Below are 24,752 nucleotides of genomic sequence, written 5' to 3'. Positions count from 1 at the left end.
TCTTTGTTTTCTTGCTTTTCTAACAATGAGCAGACAGTGTTTATAATAAGGGGGAAAAGACCAGTAAAATCATGATTAACACGTTTAAGATGTTCCTGTGGGCTGGTGCCCTGTCCCCTCGATTCAGCGACGAGCAGCGATTCACTGTGCTTTTTCGCACACCCCTCCTGAGTAGCCAAGTCTCCTAGGAGCCTGGGGAAGGCCGGGTGGTCTTCTCGTGGGAGGAGGAGCCCCAGCAATACGACCCACGAGCACAGCTGGGCACAGGGCCAGCAGCCCTAAGTCCGGTCCCCGCACCTCCTGGGGAACCCCAGCGCTGCCAGGTCCACAAGAACCTCCATCTTCACCGGGAGAGTGGGAGGGAGCCTCTCGGCGACCCCACCTGGGCCAGCACAGGCTGGTTGAGGCTCCTAATCCGCCCGGGGAGGCTGGCGGGGGGAGAGGTTGCCTTAGTGACCAGCGGAGGCTCCTCCCAGGGTGACTGCGGGTGGCCACGTTGCCTGGTAACCAGGTGGCAGCGTCCCTTGAGCCAGGACCATGCAGCTGCTCGAAGCCCTGTGTGGCTTCTCCCAGGCCTGCGGGACCCCTGGGGCCCTGTCCTTATTCCCCAGGACCAGGACAGCTGCCGTCTCCAGTCACAATGAACATCGTTCTCTCCAGGTGAGCAGCCCCACCCCCACGCTGGCCTGGGTTGGGAGGGAGGGGGCGGCCGGGTTTTCGGGGCCAGACGTATCTAGAGACCATGGAGGCTTCCAGAATCTGGCCTCTGTCTGCTTCTCCAGCATTTTTGCCCACAGCCCTGGGGTAGCTAAATTCACAGGGGCCACCCCAGCTTCCCTCACTCATCTCTACCTGGGAAACCCCTCTTCATACCTCAAAACCCCATCAGGCATCACCCCCTCTGTGGAATTATCCCCGACCCCACTGCCTGCAGCCTGAATCTACCACTGCCTTCTCAACTCGCCCCTTACCCAGTTGTTTCCACGCCTGGCTCCTCGGGGGCTCACAAACTCGAGGGTGCCCCTGGACCACCTGATGGGCTTCTTTAAAAATGCAGCTCCCTGGACCTCGCTCACAGGGAGTCTGGCGGAGAGTGGGCTGGGATTCTGCAGGCTTAACTTGTGTCCCAGGCGATTCTGACTGAGGGGGTCCAAGGACCCCATGTGGAGGGGCAGGCACTGCGGCCAGCTGTGTGACCTGGAGCAAGATGCTTCACCTCTCTGGTCTCCGTTTACCTTGTTTGCACGTAATACACACGATGCGCACGGCAAACTGTAAAGGGCTGCACCAGTTAGGGTTTGTTAGGAGGACAAAGGGCCCTCCTCCCAGCTTCCAGCTTTAGAGATGTGATTACAGGGCTGCACAGGTTGGGGGCTTTGGTCATACAGAGAGAGGACGGGGCAGTGACCACCTGGGTGGGACGAGGGGTGAGGAGAGGGTGCGGTGGGGCGAGAGGGAGGCGACTGTCTGAGGCTGTGCCTGCTTTACTGTCTCGGGAAGATGAAATCCAGCAGGTCCTTCACTCACTCTGTATTTTTTCATGGAACACCTGCGATGGGCAGGCCCCAGGCTAGCGGCACATAAAGATGAGTCAGCAAGCTCCCCCCACCCCTGATCCAGAAAGATGCAGAGGGTGACAGAAACCAAGCACAACAGGAAGCGATACATGGTGATAAATGGCATGCCAGGAGGACAAACTAAAGGTTCAGGGCCGGGGGAGGGAGGAGGGACCCACGGGCGGAGCATGGGGTCTTTAGGGCAGTGAGACTTCTCTACGACATTGTGATGGTGGAGGCAGGGCACTGAGCACTTGTCAAAATCCACGGAATGTAGGACACCAAGAGGGAACCCTCATGTAAACGAGGGACTTTAGTTAATAAGAATGTGTCACTATTGGTTCACCTTTTGTAACAAAGGTCGGGCACTAAAGGGAAGCTGTTGATAATAGGGAAACCCTGTGTGCCGGGGAGGGGGTATGTAGGAACCCTGTGTACTTTCCACTCAGTTTTTCTGTAAACCTAAAACTGGTCCCCCCACCCCCCCAAAAAAGTTTATTAATAAAACTTTACGACGTAGAGAAGAGAGAGAATTTCAACAGCTCGGGGAAAAGATAGAATCTGGGGATTTCAGAGAGAAGAGGTCCTTGCAGCTCGGCATGGTTGGAATACAGACCGACTCCGCTGGGAAGATAAAGCCCCTGTAAAGGGCCCAGGGTGGGAAAGGCCAGGTTAGGAGCCAAGCCCACGTTTGCACTCCTGCCCGGCCGCTGACCAGCCCTGTGACCCTGCTGGTCTCCCGCATCTGCCTTGACGGCCTGACCCGGGGACTCTGGGCATTATCCTGGGGACCGGACGCCTGGCCTGGGTTTGCCACCTAGGAGGAGGGCGGTGGGTGGGTGACCCCTGCTTCGCTGTCGTGACCTGGCTGGGAGTCCCTGCCCAGCACAGCTCCTCAGGCCCCCACCTCCCCAGGGACAGCAGGTGCGGCTGATGGAGGACACGGTGACAAACGCTGAGAAGCACTTCGGCCAGTTCTGCTCACTGCCGGCCGCCTACACCCGCAAGACAGTCCGGCTGCGTGACAAGGCCGACCCACTGGTCAAGACGCTCATCGACTTCGCCAACCCGGAGGTGCGGGCCGCCCTGAGGAACTTCGCCGAGGACCTGGCCAAAGTGCAGGATTACCGGCAGGCCGAGGTGAGCGAGTGGCCCCCGGCGGACCCATTTCCCGGGGGGATCTGAGGGTTGGAGCCGCCCGGCAGGGTCCGCCGTCAGCAGACGCATCTCCTCCAAAGGTGTCCCCAGAGTGAGGACACTCACATCACTCCCTGCCCAGGGTCACACCTCAGTTTACAGGACTGAGAGCCTGGAGGCTTGCGGAGGGCAAGGAGGCTGCAGGGGGTTAGGGAAAGAATTAAAAATAAAAATCCCCATGTGGCGGATATACGATGGAATACTACTCAGCCGTAAAAAAGAAAGAAATAATGCCATTTGCAGCAACATGGACAGACCTAGAGATTATCACACTAAGTGAAGTAAGTCAGACAGAGAAAGACAAATACCATATGATATCACTTTCATGTGGAATCTAAAATATGACACAAATGAACTTATCTATGAAACAGAAACAGACTCACAGACACAGAGAACAGACTTGTGGTTGCCAGGAGGGAGGGAGCATTGGGGAGGGAAGGGTTAGGAGTTTGGGATAAAAAAAATAATAATAAAAATAAAATAAAATAAAACAAAACTCCAGCCAGCCCAGAAAAAGCCTCTCTGCGATGGTAGAAAAGAATGAAACAGCTTTTCTATCGAATAAGCGTTAAGCCAGAAGGTAATGCACGTCACAGGAGATTGAATAAGTGATGGCAAAGACAGAGAAACCTCACTCCCCCTGAGGACAGGGAAGGGGACAGCACCCTTTGTCACACAGGACTTCCTAATTCCACCTGGCGACTGGGGGGCCACCTGGGCTGGCTGAGCATCTTTATCCAAAGAAAACTAAAACCTCACATCTCTCTGACAAGCACCTAGGTACAGCCGGGAGCCAGGCACCAGGCATACTCCCTGCAGACACTGGCCTCCCGAAGTTTACAGTTCAGAGATGACTGGCCTTTCCTGCTTGTAAAACCAGCCAAGAGCTTTATATCCATCTCAAAGGGACAGAGAAAGGATTTACAACTGCAAGTTTTCTCAAAGGAATACGGTACGGAAGGGGAAAAGTCCCTTTCGCTTTCGGCACTTGGGAAAATTATTTCTTCTTTAGGTTTGCGTTCACAAGAGCCATAAGCCATAATGGAGGAGCAGGAAGGGGCTGGGTGGGGACTCCAGCTCCCCTGGCCCATCGGGCAAACCAGACTCTCAGGGGACCCCATCCTCCAGGCCTCACCTGGGAACCTGTTAGAAAAATGCAGATTCTTGGGCTGCACCCTGGACCTGCTGAGTCAGAACCTCTGGGGTGGTGCCTGGGGACGAGGGTTTTAAGGAGCCCTTGGGGGCACTCCTACACCTGTTCTACTGTGACACCCACAGGGTAAGCGCTTAGTCCACACTAGCTTTAACTGTGACCATTGTCACCAGTACTGACATTGTTTATCCTCGTGTCTAGTGTTAGGCTTGGCACACAGGCACTGACTCAGGGGCGTGAGTTGTCCCCCTCGCCGACCCTGCCATGTCCCTGGGGGCTGCACAGCACAGTCAGCTCTGAATTCCCTGCTAGTCTGTGTTCCAGGTGGATCTGTCAGCGTCCCTGGTGAGAGCTTAAGGCAGTCTGGAGAAATGAAATAGCGCTGGGTCCCATCCAGTTGCTAAAAAACCCTGGGCGGGAAAAAAAAAAAACAAAAAAACAAAAAACCCTGGGCGGGTACACTCCTTATACCCATTGTACAGGCCAGGAAACAGGGCTCAGCGAGATGAAATGCGTCGCCCGCGCTCGCAACCCCAAGGTGGGAGGAGGGCCCACCGTGCAGCTCTGGACATGCAGACGGCGCTCTGCAAATGCAGGCCAGGGGCCGTGCAGCCCCCCAGCGTCTCCCTGGCTCCACCCGCTCTGACTCTGTATGTCCACATGCCCCCAGGTCAAGAGGCTGGAGACCAAGGTGGTCAACCCCCTGAAGCTCTACGGGGTGCAGATAAAGCAGACCCAGGTGAGCAAGGGCACGGCACTGCGGCGTGGGCCACGCAGGGGGCTGGGGCCCCAGGAAACCACCCTCCTCCTTCTGTAAGCTGAGATCAAGAAATTCAAACACGTCTGGAACAACGAGCTCAAACAACTGGAAAAGCTGGAGAAACTGAGGCAGAAGTCCCATTCAGAGAGACAGACCATCGTACCCTTCCCAAGGCAGGGGCTGGGGGGCGGTGAGGCCGGGGCCCTACATCACAGTGCCCCCTCCACGGGGGCTGCTGGCTAACCTGAATCCCTAACAGCACCTGTTTCAGTCCCAGGTGAGCGTCACAAGTCTGTCTGGGGGAGGCAGGCTCGCACGCAGGTAATGAACGGCCTCACAAAACGGCGAGGTGAGCTTTACGTGGCGGATGTGTGCAGGGCCCTGGGCTTAGGACAGGGGAGTCAGAGGCTCCGGGAGAGCCAGCCATCGGCTGGGGCTCAGGAGACCTGGGTTCCGTGCCATCAGCGATGCTACTCGGCGAGTCAGAGAGACACCCCCCTCCACAGCCTGCTTCCTTGCCAGGGTCACCCACTCACTGCTCACAGGAGGTGGGTACTTCTAGATGCGGAAACTGAGAAAAGTGACTTGCCCAAGGCCACACAGAGAGCGGAGGGGCAACCCCCAACTCAGCTCTGCAGGCGTCTGGCTCTGAAATCCAGCTTCGTCACGTGCCAGGCCTGCTGTGGAGTCAGGACGTATAGATGCCAATCAAAGCAACCAATAAGTTAATTACCTAAAATCGTTCCACATGCGGGAATTAATCATCAGCGAATGTGGAGTACCTGTCATAGCAGTAGTTCAGCTGAGCCCACTCTCCTTCTTGCAACAATCCTGCAAAGCAGGCCTTACAGCCGTCCCCTGTTTGCAGGCAAGCACACTGAGGCTCAGAGGGGTTCAGTGACTTGCCTGAGGTCACACAGCTGACAAGAGGGTCTGTCCAAGCAGCAGCTGCCCCTTTCGCTGTGGTCCTACTGGGCCATTCCCTTCCACAACCAAATTGGCAAGAGACGCCCACGACGCAGGACAGCTGGCCCAAGGGTGGGGCGAAGGGAGAGAGAATGATCCAGAATGGAGCCCCCGTGACACTTTCTATCTCCGGGGCCAGGCGGAGACCAGTGTGCAGAGGGCCTCGGTGGACGCCAGCCGCACCTCCCACCAGCTGGAGGAGACGGTGGAGGCATTCCAGGAGCAGTTGAACCTCCAGGTAGGGGTGGTCGGTCCCTGGTCGGAAGTACTCTGGGCTGCCCCGTGGGTGAGCTCTGGTGTGTGTGCACCTGTGTGTGTGTGCATGCATGTGTGTTCCCTGTGCCAGTGTGTGTGTGTGAGCTTGTGCCTGCTCGGCTCTCAGGGCCCTGACTCCCCGGACAGTTCATCCTGGCTTCCTCCTGGCCGCGGCGGGTACAGGCCGGCTGCTCGGGCAGCTGTCTTGCTCAGCTGTGCTGCCCGGAAGCCAGCAGTGGCAGCCGTGCGTTCTCAGCACCCGGCCAAGCTCCCCGCCTGCCAGGAGAACTGGGCAGAGTCTGTCCCCCCAGCCCCTGCCTTTGCGCACAGGATCCACAGGACCCTCCTCCTTTCCTCCGCACAGCCCCAGTGGCACAAATCCTTGCTCTCTCCACCCCGACACACCCAGAGCCCCGGGCCCAGAACCCCAGCTCTTACAAGAGGCCTCAGGGAGGCAGGGTCTTTAAGGGCAAGATGGTCACAGAGACCCCTGCACCCATTCCTGCCCCCCTGCCACTTTAGTCCATTTTCCAAACTGCAGCCCCAAGGATCTCACAAAAGGCAGCTCTGATTTGTCACTCCTGGGTTTAACAACCTCCTGTGCTTCCCTCGTTCCAAGGAGAAAGGCTGAAATCCTCCCCAAGGCTTCGAAGCCCCAGCCCCGCCCTCCAGCCTTGTCTTGGACACACCACTCCAAGCTCGAGTGCACCAAAGCCTTTTATACCTCAGGGCCTTTGCACAGGCTGTGTCCTCTACCAGGAGGGCTCTGCCCTTACTCTGCATCGAGTTCACACCTGCTGTCCTTCAGAGAAACTCACCTGGACCCCCAGACCTGGTCCGACCAACTGTTAACACTCTCTGCTCCGCTCCCTCTGGGGGCAGTTATCCCAGGGGGTGGATTCATTGTATCTTTAATTCACTGGTGAATCTCACAGATGTTGAATACACGCCTATTATGTGCCAGGCGCTATGCCTGAAGCTGAGGACACCATAGCCAGCAAAGCAAGGCCCTGTCCTCACAGAGCTGACACCCTTGGGAGAGAGAGTTCACGCAGACCCCGTGATGGTGGAGAGCAGGGGAGAACTCACTGCTCCACGCCACCTCCCATACTGCATGTCGAAGCCACAGAGCAGACCCCCTGCCTGCCACGTCCCCTCCTGGGTCCTGGGCACCAGGCCTAGGGCCTGGCACTCGGTGGGTACTCAGTAAACGTTGGGAAAATGAAAGAATGAACGAACGAAGCGAGTGCAAGAGTGGTAATTACTGCTCGAGCATCCACATTGCAGGCAGAACCTAAAACCACCAGCAGACCATTATCAAGCACCTGATGTTTTCAAGGCCAGCGAGAGCACACAAGGTCTGCACTGTTGAGGGCCAACAGAAGCATGCAGTTTAACATGGGCATCCTTTAAAATTGGGGGAATTCATTTGTAAGAGACGCTTATCCAAACCTCCAAATGTGAAAAGAGATAAAAGCCCAAACTTGAAATAATCATTACCACTACATCAGTTTTAGGTCACGATTCTAATGAAATATCTACAAAATAACTCTCTGGCTCCTCTAAAAGAACGTACGCCATGCTTTCAAGCAGCGGTTCACTCACCTGAGCGTGCGTCAGAAACGCCCTGGCGGGCTCCTTAAAACGCAGACGGTGGGCCCACCCTGGCGTCCCATCCAGTGGGCCTGGGTGGGCCGAAGAATGTGCATCTCTGACAAGCTCCCAGGTGAGGCTGGTGTTGATGAGGGGCCCGCAGGTCGAGAGCCGCGGCGCTCACTGAATCTCTCGTAGGGCTTTGTGAACTGGGACCACTCCTGTGCTTCCCGTGCAGACGAATAAACTGAGGCTTGAGAGGATACGTCATTTCCTCGGGGCCACAGGCCGGCAAAGGGCAGGACGAGGCCTGTTGTTGCCACCAGCACTGCCTCCCGGGGGCAGGACGGGAGGACGCAGGAGGCAGGGATTCCCAGCACAGTCTGCGGCCTCCTCGCCCCTTCCTTCTCCCAGGTGGCCTAGCGGCTTCCTCTGACCCGCCTCTTCCAGGTGCTTCCCACGTGACAGGAAGAGGTGTGTTTCCAAACTGCAGGCTCCTCCCCCAACAGCAAGCCTGTGTCCTGCTGGGGCCGACCACGTTGAAGGAGTTTGTGCTGAGCCCAGCACACGGTGGGAGGTTGTGCTGGGCCCTACACACAGTGGGAGCTTGTGCTGGGCCCTACACACAGTGGGAGCTTGTGCTGGGCCCAGCATGTAGGAGGGGCCTGACACACAGTAGGAGCCTGTGCTGGACTTGACACACAGCAGGAATTTCCCCTCAGGTCTGGCACACAGTAGGAGCTTGTGCTGGGCCCAGCACACAGTAGAAGCCCCCACTGGAGCCGGACACACAGTAGGAGCTCTGTGAGAGCTCACTGAGCCAAGCTGAACCATCTGATCAAGAGAAGCCATCGTTTCCATCACTAATAATGTTTTGACAAGCTGGCTTATCAGGTTGTGGGGCTTCTGGGCTAGTAGCATCCCCTCCCCTTCCCATAAGACCCACTTCCAGCCTGTGGGTGACAGAGGCTGAAAGTTTGTAGCCATCAACCTGACCTCAGAATGAGAGAAGCGCAAGCTGAGTGGAGGAGCCCAGGTTGACAGAGCTGAGAAAAGGATACCCCTCAGAAAGTCCACAAGGCCTCACACATTTCTGGAACGATCTCTGTGCAAGGCGGCTTTGGAACTATGGGAATGCATTATCTGTTCAACAAAAATTAATTAATTAGAAATAATATATTGAAATTCCACACCTAGGACCTGCCCTGCAAGGACAACTAAGCCCCCGCCCACACACCCCCCCCCCACAATTGGTCCATGTCGAGATGACCCCAGGACAGTCCTTCTGACAGTGTTACTTATGTGATCTGGGCTTCTCTCCTCATAGAAAATTTTTTCGGACTTTGTGGCCATTGAGATGGTCTTCCATGCCAAAGCGGTGGAGGTGTATTCCAGTGCCTTCCAGACCCTGGAGAGCTACGACCTGGAGAGAGATCTGGAGGTGGGTCACAGACATCCCATCTCCTATTTGGGGGGTGGGGCTGAAGTGGAGGTTGTTTTTGTCTTTTTTTTTTTTTTGAAGTCTAGTTGATTTACAATGCTGTGCCAATCTCTGCTGTACAGCAAAGTGACTCAGTTTTACACATACGACATTCTTTTTTTAAATATTCTTTTCCATTATGGTTTATCCCAGGAGAGCCGATATAGTCCCCTGTGCTCTACAGTAGGACCTTGTTGTTTATCCATTCTATATGTAATAGTTTGCATCCACTAACCCCAAACTCCTAGGCCATCCCTCTCCCTCCCACCCTCCCCCTTGGCAACCACAAGTCTGATGTCTCTGTCTGTGAGTCTGTTTCTGTTTTGTAGATAAGTTCATTTGTGCCATATTTTAGATTCCACATATAAATGATATCATATGGTAGTTGTCTTTCTCTGTCTTGACTTACTTCACTTATTATGATAATCTCTAGTTGCATCTATGTTGCTGCAAATGGCATTATTTTGTTCTTTTTTATGGCTGAGTCATTGGTTTTGTCTTGATAGAAGCAGTTTTTGTTGGCAACATTTTGCAGTTTCTCGAAATTTGAAGGCTCGTTGTAATGAACTGTTTTAAATATCTGCCCCTGGGCGCCGAACCAGAGGCGGGGAATTTCCCCAACACCATCTCTCTCTGGACCATCCACGTACATCATCATCACCTGGGTGCTTAAAAACAAATGAATCAACAACAAAAACCATCTCCAGGCTGATGCCTGCTGTACTTTGGAGGGAGACAAAGCGCTTATTACCCTCACCTGATGTGATTAGAATCTAGAAAAAGCCATCTGAGTTATCTATAATGTGCTGCGCCACACCTCGTGGTGTAAAGCAGGGGTCATTTACCAGGATTATCTTCTGTGGCTCTAGGGTTGGTGGGTTCAGCTGGGCTGTCCTCCCTCGGGTCTTTCAGCCAATCCGTAGCTGGGGCTGGAGCTGTTTCCAAGGCTTCCTTGCCCGTGTGTGGTAGATGATGGCTGTCATCTGGGTCCAGGATGGGCCACGTGATTCGCCCAGGGCAAGAGTTCAGGGCAAAATGAAGACGTGGGCCTTTTGTTCAATAATTATTAAGAATTCCAAGATGGCAGAGTCCTTCTGAGCTGGGGGCCCTGGGCAACTGCATGAGCTGTACCCCAGTGAGGCCCATCCCGTCTGGGTCCGCAGTGGGGTCTGCAGCCTGAATAACTGCCCACGGCCTCTCCATGGGGCGTGGACTTCCTCACACCATGGCAGCTGGTCCAAGAGTGAGCATCAGAGAATTACACTGTGTCACCTTCTGTGACCTAACCTCCAAAGAAACTGAGCATCCTGTCTGCCACATTCTGTTCCTTAGAAGTGTGTCATTGGGACTTCCCTGGTGGTGCAGTGGTTAAGAATCCGCCTGCCAATGCAGGGGACACGTGTTCAAGCCCTGGTCCGGGAAGATCCCACATGCCGCGGAGCAACTAAGCCCGCGAGCCACAACTACTGAAGCCTGCACGCCTAGAGCCCGTGCTCCGCAACGAGAGAAGCCATCACAATGAGAAGCCTGCATACCACAACAGAGTAGCCCCCACTCGCTGCAAGTAGAGAAAGACCCAATGCAGCCAAAAATAAATAAATAAATTTATAAAAAAAAAAAAAAAAAGAAGTGCGTCATTAAGGCCATATTCAAGGGGAGGAGAATTATAGTCCAGCTCCTGATGGGAGAAGTGTCAAAGAATTTGTGGATGAGCTTTAAAACCATCATAGGAGGGTCAATGAAGATTGGCTGGGCTCTGGTGCATTCACTCAACTCTACTCTATTTTGGTTGGGGGGCAGTGTGATCTCTAATCTTCCTGCGTGACTATGGACATGTTACCTTGCCTCTGGGCCTCAGTTTTCCCATCTGTAAAATGGGATGACAATGCCCACTTACCGCTCTGCAGTAGATCATATGGAATAAGAAACAGGAGACTCCTGGGAGGACCTGGTGTAGGTGGGGGTCCCTGCAGTTACCTGTGCACCGGCCTTCTTGTCCCACGTCTTTCTTTCCTGCTGGCACCCCTTTGTTTCCTGACCGGATCCAACCCTCGTGGCAGGATTTTAGAGCCAAGATGCGTGGCGTTTATGGGCGTTATGACGCTCGGCTGCTCACAGACACCACCCTGTCCCCAGCTGTCCCGTGGTTTCTTGCCCAGGTGAGCACTGGGGGTGGGGCGTAACACCTGTGACAAGGTGAAGTGACCAGAGTCCAGAGGCCGGCTGAGAACTCGGGTCTGAGAAGGGAGTGCTGCTTGGGGAGTGGGAGGGTGGCCCTGAATCTGACCTGGACCTGCCTGAAGCAGACTCAGGGAACCACAGTGTGGGGGGATGAGGGGCATCTCATGCTTTCTGAATAATTCTCTTGAAAGGCAGAGGAGGAAGTATGGTCCCCAGACAGACTGCCTGGGTCCAAACCCACTGCTCCCAAGCTGTGTGACCCTGGGAAAGTTCCTTAACCTCTCTGTGCCTTAGATTCCTCACCTGCAAAGTGGGGCCAATGATAGTAACCCCCTCAAAGGGCTGTGGTATTAGGCGAACACATCTACCCAAAACATTTAGGAAACAATGCTTGTTGCTGTCATTATTATTATTGCTGTTGTTGCTGTGATGATGATGATTTTGTTATTGTTGTTGTTATATATTTTTTTTATTTAGAGCAGAGCACCATACGGAGCCAGAGAAAAGAAGCAGCCAGTGAGGACAACTCTGCCGAGGAGGACCCCATGGAGGACCTCAGGGGACAGGGGCAGGGGCTCCATCAGTAGGACGAGAACTCCCCAGTCAGGAAAAGGGGGCTGAGGCTGGATGCTCAGAGGCTCCGCCGTGTGCAAGTCCCGTGTCCTCTGGGTCCCGCTTTCCTCATCTGTACGGCAGGAATCATATCACTCAGCTCACAGGCTGCTCTGGGGATCAAGGTGCCCAGAAGGACACCTGGCACATAGCAGGTGTTCAATAAACGTGGGTGCATCTCACCCTGACTCCTGCTGGGTCTCATTTCCTGTCTTATGACTGGGTTTCGGGGTGTTTAAGCCTGTGTTAACATGTGTTACCGAACCAAACTCGGGTCCATTTGCCTGCGTGCAGTAAAGCCAATTTACTGACACCGGGTTGTGGTGAAGGAAATTGCAGGGTTTATTGCAGGCGCCAAGCAAAGAGTCTAGGCAGCTGGTGCTCAAAAGGTCCCAACTTCCCGATGACTTTCAGGAAAGGTTTTTAAAGACAGGGTGAGGGAGGGGGACTGTGGGGCGTGTTATCAGCTCTTGGACATTTTTCTTTTATTCTTTTTTTTTTTTTTCGGCTGCACCGTGCGACTTGTGGGATCTTAGTTCCCCAGTCAGAGATCGAACCCGGGCCCCCTGTAGTTGAAGCACAGAGTCCCTGGACCACCAGGGAAGTCCCTTGTGGACATTCTTCTGATTGGCTGGTGGTGAGGTAACTGGGCGGCATACAGTTAACTTCTTCCACCTGTGGGGTTTCCGTACCTGCAAAACAGCTCAAAGGACATGGTGCAGAATATTATCTATAGCCCTTGAGGAGGAACTAAAGGTCCTTGGCTTTGTTTAATGGCTGAACTCTTATTATTTTGTCTTGCTTGACTATTTTCCTTAGCTTCTGCATTTTCTCATTTCTCTGATTAAATTTATTCTTTGGAACTTGGGGAAGGCCTAGGAGGCTAAAGTTTTTCTACAAACAAGAGGCAGGTGGAGGACGTTGGTGGGGGGCGGGGGGGGGGGGTGGTCTGTCCCGGGAAAGCCCCATAGAGTCCTTATTGGTTGCAGGTGAATCATCTCCCAGGGCTGCCCTAACAAAGCACCACACTCTGGTGGCTTCAAACCACAGAAATCTATTCTCCCTCAGGCTGGAGTCCAAGATCAGGGTGCTGGCAGGGCTGGTTCCTTCTGGGGTCTGTGAGGAGAATCTCCAGGTGGTTCCCAGGCCATCCTAGGTGCTCCTTGGCTTGTAGACACATCACCCTGATCTCCGCCTTCATCTTCACATGGCGTCTCCCTGTGTGTGTCTCTGTGTCCAAATTTCCCCTTTTTATAAGGACACCAGTCATAGGATCAGGGGTCCACCCCATTCATCCTAACTAAATATATCTGCAAAGACTCTATTTCCAAATAAGGTCACATTGTGAGTACTGGGAGTTAGGACTTCAACACATGAGTTTTGGGGACACAATTCACCCAAACCATAGGGATGTGATGTGCGGGGATGACCTTGGGACCAGGGATACATCACAGAAGTGGAGGAGGGGTGGGGGTCCGCAGGCTCAGCCGCCTGCCCGCCTGGGCCCCCTGGGTGTGCACATTTGGGGAGCAAATTCCTGACGGTGGCTGGGGGCATCTGAGCTCTGGGTCACTCGGCTCTCAGCACACCTCCTGCTGCCTCCTAGAGACCTCTGCCAGGGAGAGGACATCCTGCAGCCGTTCAGGATAAACGCTATGCTCTGGAGCCAGCTGGCCTCTGATTTCATTCCCCACTGAGGGTACCATGATTTCCTCATCAGCAAAGTGGTAAACAAAACCTTCCTCGAGGGTGTGGCGAAAAGGGAACCCTCCTACACTGTTGGAGGGAATGTATTATAAACTGGTGCAGCCACTACGGAAAACAGTATGGAGGTTCTTTAAAAAATAGTGTTACCATATAATCCAGCAATCCCACTCCTGGGCATACATCCCGAGAAAACTAATTCAAGAAGATACATGCACCCCAATATTCTTTGCACACTATTTACAATAGCCAAGATACAGAAGCAACCTAAATGTCCATTGACAGATGAATGGATAAAGATGTGGTACCTATATACAATGGAATACTACTCAGCCATAAAAAAGAATGAAATAATGCCATCTGCAGCAGCATGGATGGGACTAGAGATTATCACACTAAGTGAAGTAAGTCAGACAGAAAGACAAATATCATATGATATCACTTACGTGTGGAATCTAAAATATGACACAAATGAACTGATCTACGAAACAAAAATAGACTCACAGACATAGAAAACAAACTTATGGTTACCAAAGGGTTAAAGGGCGGGGTGGCATAAATTAGGAGTATGGGATTAACAGATACACACTGCCATATATAAAATAGATAAACAAGGTCCTACTATTTAGCACAGGGGTATCTTGTAATAACATATAATGGAAAAAAATATGAAAAAGAATATGGATATGTATAACTGAATCACCTTGCTGTACACCAGAAGCTAACACAACATTGTAAATTAGCTATATTTCAATGAAAAATTAAATTAAATTAAAAATACCCCAAACCTTTCTCATGGGATCATTGCAGGATTAACGTCTTTGCCACAGTGACTTTTATTACCCAAAATCCAACTCCAAGGCACCTCCTCAGGGAAGCCCACCCTGATTCAACCAGGAAGGACACTCACTCCAAAAATAACTAAAACATTCTATATTTCCTATATAATAATTTATAAAATAACCTTATCATAGATTATATATTATGTATATATATATACATATATATATGTATTATATATCATCACATTTTACAGTATATATTTTATGTTATATTTTTATACTCTAAGCATACATATGTGTGCACATGCACACACAGACAGACACACACAAATGTACCTTTTTTTAACCTCAGTTGTGTCTGAACCCCACTGATAGTTTCTGAAGGAAAATGACCTTGCTTCTTCATCTTGTGGTCCTGGAGCCTGGTGGCGCCTGGCACATAGTAGAGGCTCATTACAGGTAAGTTGACGGCACAAGGGGCCTCTCCCCTCCCTCTCTGGCCCCAGCACCCCGAAGAGACCAATTGTTCCCAATTCCAGGGGTGGACATCAGCCAGGAACTTCCCTGGCTCTCTCTGTGTGCATGGTCGCTTGGGAGTAGGGACAAAATTCCTAGCTCCTCTCTTTGGGGCCCAGGAGGTGGGAGGTGGGGTGAGCAGGGGTGGAAGAAGCATAACTTTTGGGGTCTCTTGCTTTCAGAGTCCCAGGCATTGAGGACAAACCCACCCCACTGCTTCCCAGTGTGACTCACGCAGGATCTGAGTACAGGAGAAAAGAGAGCACCTGCGGTCATTTCCTGTGACATTGAAAGATGACTTCGTGAGTGAGAGGCTTGTTCCAAATATGGAAAGAGGGGAGATGCTTCTTTAGGGGAGCAGGAGCGTTTGTGGCACTGCGCAGGGGAGGTGGCTGCAGACAGAGGTGCTCGGCACGAATTTAAGGGACAAAAGGGTTACATGATCAGGGTGCCCTGGAAGTCTCAGTACAGTTTTAAGCGTCAATAAAGTCAGAAGTAGAAAGGTTACAATTTACAAAGAAACACCATTTGAATGCCTAATTGTTTAAATTTCTTTTATATTTAGTGTCATGAATTTTGAAGAATATGTTTTAAATGGATTCCTATAAAATTTAGAGAGAAGTTTGGTCGTTTTTCTTTTTCCTTAAATGGGCAGGACCCTTCCTACAGGTACATCTCCCGGGTTGATTTATTTCCTCATCAGGACAACGAGGGAAGAGATTGGAGTGAGAAGCACGTTTGCATTTCTCGCAGGAACCGCCTCGGATGGGTGATGTTTTCCCTCCCATTATATGGATGAAGAAACTGAGGTTCAAAGAACAATTTGGCAAAAGGCACGCAGTGCGTTGGTGGGGAGGTAGAACGGGACCCAGGCTTCTTTCCCAGGGCCACCCCACCCCGTGCTCGTCAGGGTCCTTGCTGCCTTCAGAGGGGTCCTTCCCTGTCACCAGGAGTTGCCTCTGAATCCAGCCCCTGGCCTTCAGCTGCTGGACTCTCCTGGCACCAGAGGAAAAGTCAGGTGTGAAGCCTTCTACCACCCGGGCCGGTCCTCCAGGCTGGGTGGGAGAACCAGGGACAGGGCAGTCCGGCCCCCGCCCCACTGAGCATCAGGGCACATACCCCAGCCCATCTCAGGTGGCCAGGCCAGGGCTGGGGGACCTGCCTGCACCTTCGCCCTGGGAACCATCCCACCCCGGGTCCCCTGGAACTGAGTCCACTGCTCCGGGTACCAAGGACCCTTCTTCTAGGCCCTGTGCTGGTCCTCAGGCTCACCCCCCAGATCTGTTAGTCTGGAGAGTTACAACATGGCTATTGACCTCTTATAATCAGAAAAAAAGAAAGCCCAACATTTCACAAAATACGTCTGTCAAACCAAGTTGTTAGGGATGATGAAGGTGTCCTGTGTGTGTCAGGCGGGGGTGGTAATTGCGTTCTACTCACAGCCCCCCGACCCCCAAAAGCAAGAAGTGAGGCAGCTGAGGCTCAAAGGCAAGACCAGGATATCAGCTGGAAGGGGCTGGAGGCATCCTGGAGGCCAAGGCCCCTCTGTTCACCAACACACCCCCGGCGGTAACTCAGCGGACGCTTCCTCTGCCCATCAGTTTGGCCACGACACACACACACACGTCTGCACAAGACCCAGCTGCTCAGCCTAAGTGGGGAGAACGTCTATTTGACCCTAGGAAAAGGTGTTTTCTCTGTCGTCACTGAGAAGATTGCAAATTCTGTAAAAAAAAAAATGTGTTCACGGACATGTGAAAACAAAAATTCAACTGACTGACTTTTTTTTTTTTAAGATAATTTATTTCAGTTTCTGCCTTCTGACAATCTGAGGTGAAATATATAGACGGTTTTTTTTTTTCTTCACAGGAAACAGCTTTGATTTTAGCACTGTTCTGAGAGCTCGACCTTGAAACTTTCTCCACCTGAAAATATAGTTTGTAGAACATCACCTCGTGGGACACGAAATTGCATAAGTGTACATATAACATACCTGCATCACGGACCCCGACTTCTGGGCCACTAAGGGCAATGCGTGGATATGGCCAAGGCAAGTTCAGGTCCGAGACCAACGGGTGGGAGAGAAACAGGGGATGCACGTGGGAGACCCTCCTGAAGCCCCAGAGGCCACAGTTAGAACCACAAAGCTCTCGAGCTGACACGTCTTAAGGGGAGGTACCTGCCATTTGAGTTCGAGCATTTCCTGCTGTTCAAGTGGTCGGCCCGTCCTTCTCAAGGCGTCCACGGGAACCTAAGCAAGCCTCCAGCACAGGGACAGATCAGGGCCCGCATGTGCGGCCTGTGCGTGGGAACGGGGCCTGCTGAGCACTTCCCTTTCATTTTCGCGAGTGCACCATCCAGGACCAAGGTGGGGGGACAGGCACAGCCCCCCAGGGTCCGAGGGGCATCACCAGCAGGGGCCCTCCTTCCAGCGCAGCGACGCCCTCAGTGCCGCTCAGGAGGGCGCCGAGCGACAGCGCCCTGGTCTGACCCTGCAGGACAAGCGAGGATGCAGGGTCACCCCCGCCTGCACAGAGGTCCTGCGGGAAGTGATGGGAAGACGGGCAAAGCCAGACCACCCTGACTCTCTCCTGGAAATGACGCGTTTTTCCTTCTCCAATAGTCACCAAGAACTCTAGAGCGGGAGCAGTGTCCCCTTGACTCCTGGGGACACAGCCAGGGGGAAGGTTCCCCCCGCAGCCCTTCACTCGTCTCAAGCTCAGACAGACCAGCCAACTCAGGGACACAGGCCAGCGCCAGGACACCCAGGGACAAGGGGGGCCGGCCACCCGAGACGCTTGCTGGGGAGGGTCTGCAGGGAGACGGCGGCAGAACGAGGCCGGGGGAGCCGGCCACGAGGAGGGTCTCGACGTTGAGGGTGCTGCTGGGTGGGAACCACCTGGAGAACCCGCACAGGCCTGTTCCCGGCCACGGGGCGACAAGGACGTACTGGGACATGTGACTTGACTAAGGCCTGGCTCCAGCCCAGGTCTGAACGTCGCACAGCAGCCAGTTAGGGGCACTTGTCACCGATGCCATGCCCCTGTATGAACTCAGCTTCAAAGGCTTTTCTAGCGAAACTCACCCTCAAGAATCGTAAAAAGGAATCAGTGATTTGCAGGAAGGCGGGGAGATGGCTGAGTGGCAGGAGCGGTGGTTCAAGGAAGCTAAAAGGCCGGGGGGTGGGGGGGCTGCAAGAAGAACCCCGGGACCGAGGGGCCGTGGGCCCCCAGCCCCACAGCTCTGCCTGTGGCTGAGGAAGAGGGTGGCCAGCGCGGTGGCCTGGGACCTCCTGCCTGCTACCCTTCTCCCGAGACTGGGGCTGGGCCCTCCTCCCCCTGCTTCCCAAGCTCCCTGCTGTTCTGGCAAGTGACTCAGGCCCCTGGCTGCCCAGCTGTCTCAATTGTAGGTAATTGGACCATACAGCTGATCTAACCGCACCGACCTGCTGGGATCCTCCCTAACTGAAAAGCCAACTCGTCGGGGTGCAGCAACGCCCAGGAAGGCCAGGCTTGTAGCTGCAGCCCTGACTGCTGGTCACGGTCACCTGGGTTCAACAAAACTCCTCGCAAGCCCCCTTGTGGCGTGAACACTGCGCTTCTCATGCTGGGAGGCTGCAATACCAAGTGCTCTGGGTGATAAACTGACCCACTTAAAACAGCCGACGGAAAAGCAACCCTCTAGGCTACCACCTTCTCTCCACGGCAATGAACTTCACGGTCTAACTGGGCAGGGAGAGGTGAGTACGGGCTCCACTGGTTCCAGCTCCCGGGAAGGAGGAAAGAGAAAGGTCAGGAGGCACCTCTGACTCCAGTCCTGGGTCTCTGCCCTAAACCCAGCGTGGGGCTTGCCTGCGACCCTGACCGTCCCGGGTTTCGCTGGAGCACAAAACTCACGAATTGGACTCTTTCCAGCCCTCCTTTTGGCAACTTAAGAGCTCCTTGGTCTGCTTTTTTCCCCTTTTGGCAATAGGAAAATCATGGTCTACTCCCTTTCACTGTACAAAGAACTTACAATATCAGAACTTGGTTCTCCTGCCTTTGATTAAACGCGCGCACACAGTAGATATGATCTGAATACTAGCACAGCCCCTCTTAAATATCTAACAATATTGCTAAAACTGCAACAAAGGCTGAAGACGTACAAAGCCACATCTCGACATCATCCTATTTCCAAAGCAGGGTACTTTTTACTTGGGAGAATTAGCTGTTTTTGGTTCATTACGATTCACATAGCCCTGAAGGGCAGCCAGCAGGAGACTGAAATGCCATTGCTAACGCAGGCCTTCGAAGCTCCTGGCTTGGGACCCTGAACCTACTGGGACTGGAAACTCTCCTCGTGGATATGACCCGACGCTTCCTGCCCCGAGTATAAGGGTCCTGAGTTTACAGGGAGGGCCACCAGAGCTCTTTCTCCAAAGCCTCCTGTGTGTACGGCGGGGTGAGACTTCTCCGCGCTCGGACCTGAGAGCCCGCCCTGTGTCTGTCTGCTCTGACCGGGCCTCGGAGGGAAGATCGTGTCACAGAGAGAGGAAGCGTCAGCGAGTCAAGCTGCCGGCTCCTGCTAGGGACGCCGCGCGTCCTCCGGGTGACAGTGGTCAGACACTCTAAGGTGAAATGCTCGGCCAAAGGCAGATGCCACCAGGACACAGCAAAGCAGCCTCAGAGCCACCTCGACATCGGTCACTCCACGAGGCCCACGGTCTCTGGCAGTGTCCCCTCGTGGGGCTGAGAGCGACAGGCAGCACTTCTGGGGTCAGACTCTACTCTTAGGAGCTAGATTTATACAAACAAGGGGAGGGGAAAAAACCCAAAGCAACCCTTGCTTCTACCTTCAACTGCTATTTCAAGAGGCCTGTATGGAAAAAAAAAAGGTCTCAAGATCATCTTGAAGTTAAAGTGCTTGGAAAAGCCCGAAGAAGTCAAAGCTGCATTTCCTTCCAAGGCTGCATGGGCCCTCCCGCCCCACCCTGGGGGGACAGAGCCGCCGGCTCCCCAGCACCCCTGGAAAGACCCAGAACCTACTGTCTCCCTCCAGAAATCAGACTGGATCGGACGTCCGTACAAAAATCTTCTATGTACAAGGATAAGTCTTTTGGGCACCTTAGAATAAAATCTTAATGCATTTCAACTAACCACTAAGAAAGCCAACGACACGCAGCCGCGGGGGGAGAGCCCTGCGAGGGCACGTGGCCCTGCTCTTGTGGGGGTGGGGGGAGCACAGCGCACCCAGGGGTCGTGGTTGAACGTCTCAGGAGGGGCTGCGTTATCTTCAGGAGGCACTGGAGGAGGGGCCCACACACCCGTTAGCTGGATGTTATTTCTCTGAAACGCGTTCGGTAGAGACTCGTCCTATCACTGGGCCCAGCATCGGATGGAGGCGCTCCAGCCTGTGTGACCCGCCCCGCACAGGACAGGCAAACTGGCGGCACAGCTGTGCTTTGTTTAGTGACATGGCCAGAGAGGCTGCCACCACACACACACACACGCGCGCACGCACACACGCGCACGCACACACACCACTGTGAAAAGCAGGGTTTCTGAAGCCCCAGCCCCCCAGGTCTCCTGGAGGAGCAGCCCACACCGGTGCACTCGGGTCCTGCCGTGTTCCCCGTCACCTCTCTTACGATCACCCAGATGTGCGTTCCTCGGCTCAACCAATGCACGCTCTGCTCTGGAACATTCCAGGGAGGCATCCCCCACGAGGGGAACCGTGGAGGGCTGGAGGGCTGGGTATCAGGCGTGTGTTTGTCATGCTGGAGGAGGTGGAGCGGGGACACGGGACGAAGGACCAAGGCAGGAAGGACAGAGCCCCGCTGGCCTCGTCAAGGTCAGTGCCCAAGAGCTGGGGCTGGGGCGGGGGAACCGGGCTCGCCAGGGCAGCTGGCATGCTGGAGGCCTGCTGGCCAGACTGCAGTCCCTCGGGCTGGTCAGCTGTGCCTGGTACAAACCTGGGGGGAAGAGCCCCGGCTCCCGGCACCTGAGACGGCGAGGGGGTGTCTGCAGAGTCCGCAGGAAAGTGGTTCAAGGGCTCGGGTGGCGGAAGGTACAGGCTTCCCCAGGCGGCCGGGGTGGAGGGCCCGACCCTCCGAAGCCCCCGCTACCCAGCCTCACACAGTCACCGCCAGGAGCGGCCTCTGCCACGGTGCCCGTAACGCTGACACAGATTCTTTTGTCTTTTTTGAAATAAAGAGCCGCACTGTTTGCTTTCAGAAAGGGCGGTTGTCTTGAAGCTGCTGAAGAAGCTTCTCTTGTCTGTGCTTCGTCACGGGACCGATGGCCCCAAGCTACTCCCAGGGAGCAAGGGGCGGAAGCTTCTCCACTCCAGAAGCAAGCTGCCGGCTGAGCGGGAACATCTCAGACGGCCTGACACAGACACCTGAGTGCTACGTGGGTCCAACACAGCCACTCGGAGCCGTGCCGTCTCCCGGCGCCCACACCCAACTGTGGCCGGGCCTTCTGCAGCCGGGAAAGCACGTCCTCTGCCCCGGTCTCTCTCCCGTCCTGGAATAGGGGGTGTCCCTCTCCTCCTGGAGCTTCGTGGGACTCCAGTCCCTGCTGCACGGAGAGGGGACCCGGGAAAGAGCCAGCACCAGCCGTGGACCGACACTCAGAGGCCCCCGCCCCCTCTGCTTGGCCCCCGCTCAGCAGGAACCCCACTGTGGGAGGAACCCAATCCCACCCTGCAGGGGGGCCCCCCGATCATCACTCCTGACTGCCCTGTGTCACTGGCGTGTGCCACCCCACAGCTGCCCTTCCCTACCCTCCCAGGTGCGCCCCAGCCTCTCCCGCAGGAGGCTACGATGGACGCCGTGCCCATCCTGGACCCAGCATCCTCCCTCCTGCGCCCCCTCGGTCCCACGCCGCAGGCCTGCCACTCGGGGATATGGACAGTCACCTCGGTGTTAGCTGTGTAATCCCAGGGACACTTTGGCACGCAGATGGGGGAGCAGACACAGGCAGAGGGGAGGCAGGGAAAACAGGCAACCAGATTCTTCTAACCGCTAGTTCTAGGGCGGTGTGGGGCGGCTCTGGTGCTGCCAATGTCATGCGGGGGCGGGGGGGGTGTGACAGCCAGCCGTGGGCCCGGGAGGGAGGCGCGCACCCACGGTCCTCCTGGGGGAGCCTCGGGCCACCTCCCGAGGCCTACTCGGTGGCCATCTGCTCGATGTGGTCGCTCAGCAGCTTGTACTGCTCTGCAAGAGAAGACAACGTTATTCCTCGTGAGAGAGACGGCGACACCGACAGGCAGGTCCTTCTCATTCGGGGTGGTAACGAAGCAGGCCCTCCCGGGCATGGTGAGTGTGGGCTTCTGAAGGTGCGCCCTCGGCCTGGCAGTGGGCCCCTTGGAACCAGGATGCATCTTCCCATGGAAATGACGCTCCAGAGGGCAGCCCCGCAGGCCCCCAGGAAGCCTGGTGGGGGCGGACGGACCCTATCATGGGAGCCAGGCGTGGGTCCTGGGGTGGAGGGGGGCAGTGTTCTTGCCCTGTGATGAGTGGTGGGGCTCGTGACAGCACTGTGAGATTGTCCACGGGCACCTCCTGAGGCCACCTGTCCTTGGCCCTCTTTAACCTGGTCCAGGATGGAGTTTTATTGTTAAACAATATTAATCTGTACAAATCTATGTCTAAGTGGAAGACTTTTCAGGGGACAAGGAGGAAGCATACTGTAGCACGTGGGATGACGCGTAAAGGCCAGCTGTCGATTAGGGAAGCTGACATCAGCAACGTGTCCCCTTCCGTTACGGAAGTCAGAGATTCCGGAAAGACCTCAAGACCCCCGCCGCTCCCCCAAGACCTCCAGCAGCAGTGTCATTCAAGGAGTGAAGGCAGGCCATGTGGCGGCCATTGAGAAGGAGGGGCAGCTCAGGGCCAGAGTCTGCCCATTTTCAAGGTCAGAGTCTGAGCACCAAGTTATATCTTTTCCTGGTCCCTGTCTGTAAGCACTGACCTGGTGGGCCCCGCACCATCCTGCCCAACCCGGGCAAGCCCTACCGAGCAGGACTGGGTCTCCAAATGGAAGGAAAAGTGTCCCACGCACGCAGGCAGACAGGCACGTTTAACGTCCCATTTGTGATTACAGCAGGGACAATCCTCTGAGCGGGGTGGGGATCCTGGCACGCAGCGCACTTGCTCCTGAAACCCCGGCCCTGCCGCCACTCACCCTCGTCCAGGTTGCCGATCACCGCCTGCTTCTTCAGAAAGTCGTTGCACAGCTTCTTGTTCAGCCCGAACGCCAGCATGTTGTGCGTGAATGTGCTGGGGGGGGGGGCGGGGGACACGGCCGTGAGCTGGCACCCCTCCTGCCTCCCGAGGGGAAGGGAGCCGGGGCCCGACATGCAGCCCATCAGGCCGGGGAATTGACAGAAAGATGTAAAACCAAGTCGCCTCATCGGCCAGCCTTGCTCACCATGAAACCGTGTTAGGGGGCGGACTAATTGGGAACCGGAGTCAAGGCCAAATGGAGTGAATTGTGCGTTCTGAGCCGTTTAAGAACGCACAGTGGTAGTGACACTGAGTCAGGGACGTGTGACATCATAAGGATGGCGCTCTCCCAGCAGAGCCCCCGGGTAGGAGCGTCTCACCGGGCGGCCCCTCCTCACACCGCCCTGCTTGCTCATCTCCTGGGTGACCCGGGGTGGGCGTGGGCCCTGTCCGGGTCACGGGGGCGCGGCAGGCCGGCCCTGGCGCTCACCCCAGCTGCCCGAAGGTGATGTTCTCGTTGAACCGCAGGCTGTCGTCCCGCTCCTCCTGGGTCATGTGGCACCACCTCTCCCTGCAAGCACAGGAGGGGCAGTGGAGGGGCTTCAGAGCCCACACCCCCGCCGCTCGGCCCTCCCCTGCTCTGACCCACAGGCGCCGGCCTCCCTGACGCAGAGGGGACACCTCTGCCGAAGAGCTGCTGGCGCTGCTTCTAGGAAGCCTGCCCGAAGGCTGCCCCTCTGCCTGGGGGCCCGAGACCCACACTCGTCACCTTCTCCTGGCGGAGACAAGGCCCAGGACCCAGAGACAGTGTGCGCTTAGCAGCTGCCCGGAGCATTCTCCAGGAGACGAGAACGCTGCCCACACACCCTTCTCTACGGCTCAGGGACAGCGGAGGCCGAGGCCCGGGTCACCGGCGGGGAGGCGTGCCGAGAAGCCGGCGGAGCAGGGGTCAGGAGCCCGGCGAGGAGGCCCTGGGCCCCGTGCTGTGTGCAGGCCCTCGGCCCTCGGGCGGGGGTCTGTGGCCTCTGACCACACGCTGCCCGCCAGGCCGGCCCGCCTCTGCCGCTCACTCTGCTCCCGGGCTGCCTCGTAGGGCGCGGGGACGGCCCGTGAGCACGGTGAAGACGGCACAGAGCCTCTAAGCAAAGCTGGGAAACCCAACGAGGAGGGACCACGGCCCGCGGGGCTCCACGTGCTCCCCGTGAAGGAGCGCAGCGCTCAGGGTTCAGGCAGGGAAGGTGCTCTTTTGAGCTCTTTTTGAGCTCGGTGTCCCTGAGTGACAGCCAACTCCGCCCGATCCTGCAGGGCGTCAGCCCCTCCCCTTATGGCCGAGCACCCTTGTCCCCAGTGGCCCAGGACCGTAAGCCACTGCACCACTCCACCTCCACCCCCTGGGGCACGGGAGCGCGTGGCCACCTGAGAAGTGGGCAGATGCCTATTTCCCCTTAAAAATTACACTCTGGACAAGGAGTCTGACTGAAACAGGGCTGAGAGGAAGAAGACAGAAGAAAAGGGAGAGAAGAGGCAGCATGAGGGGGTGAGGGGTCAGGGCAGTGGAGAAGCTGAAAGAAGAGGAACAGAACCGAGAACATCGACTCTTAACTCCTCTCCCCCCCTCCCAGCCCAGGGCGGCTACTGGTGCCGCTGCGGCTGAGCGGGAGCCACGGGACACCAGGGCGCAACAGAGGCGGCACTGTCAGTCTCCCAGTCTCCTCCTGCTGACAGGACACCCACGAAGATACCTGGAATGTGCTTCCAGGCACTATGCTAATCCCATGCCATGTTCCTTCC

General features: G+C 55.4%; 2 protein-coding genes across 4 annotated transcripts in view; one reads left to right on the top strand and one right to left on the bottom strand.

Moving 5' to 3' along the window:
- Window positions 1–640: 640 nt before the first annotated feature.
- Window positions 641–17,361, top strand: CIBAR2 (CBY1 interacting BAR domain containing 2). Its single transcript, XM_036833222.1, is given in 10 exon segments — window positions 641–667; window positions 2,478–2,696; window positions 4,577–4,655; window positions 4,725–4,825; window positions 4,938–4,943; window positions 5,772–5,870; window positions 8,808–8,921; window positions 11,021–11,123; window positions 11,619–11,709; window positions 17,105–17,361. Coding segments are annotated over 10 exon segments (1,074 nt in total). The 3' UTR covers window positions 17,340–17,361.
- The window catches only part of KIAA0513 (KIAA0513 ortholog), a 63,767-nt gene continuing 55,551 nt past the window's right edge, over window positions 16,537–24,752 (bottom strand). For all 3 annotated transcript variants that reach the window (XM_036833220.1, XM_036833219.1, XM_036833221.1), the window contains 3 exons: window positions 23,452–23,532; window positions 22,921–23,015; window positions 16,537–21,950 (listed from right to left, as the gene is read on the bottom strand). In XM_036833220.1, the coding sequence (XP_036689115.1) occupies window positions 21,901–21,950; window positions 22,921–23,015; window positions 23,452–23,532 (226 nt within the window). In that variant the 3' untranslated portion in view covers window positions 16,537–21,900. The remainder of the gene's footprint in view (window positions 21,951–22,920; window positions 23,016–23,451; window positions 23,533–24,752) is intronic.

This window comes from Balaenoptera musculus, chromosome 19 (assembly GCF_009873245.2).
Source record: "Balaenoptera musculus isolate JJ_BM4_2016_0621 chromosome 19, mBalMus1.pri.v3, whole genome shotgun sequence".
NCBI lineage: Eukaryota > Metazoa > Chordata > Mammalia > Artiodactyla > Balaenopteridae > Balaenoptera > Balaenoptera musculus.
This window is presented reverse-complemented; position numbering and strand designations above follow the sequence as displayed.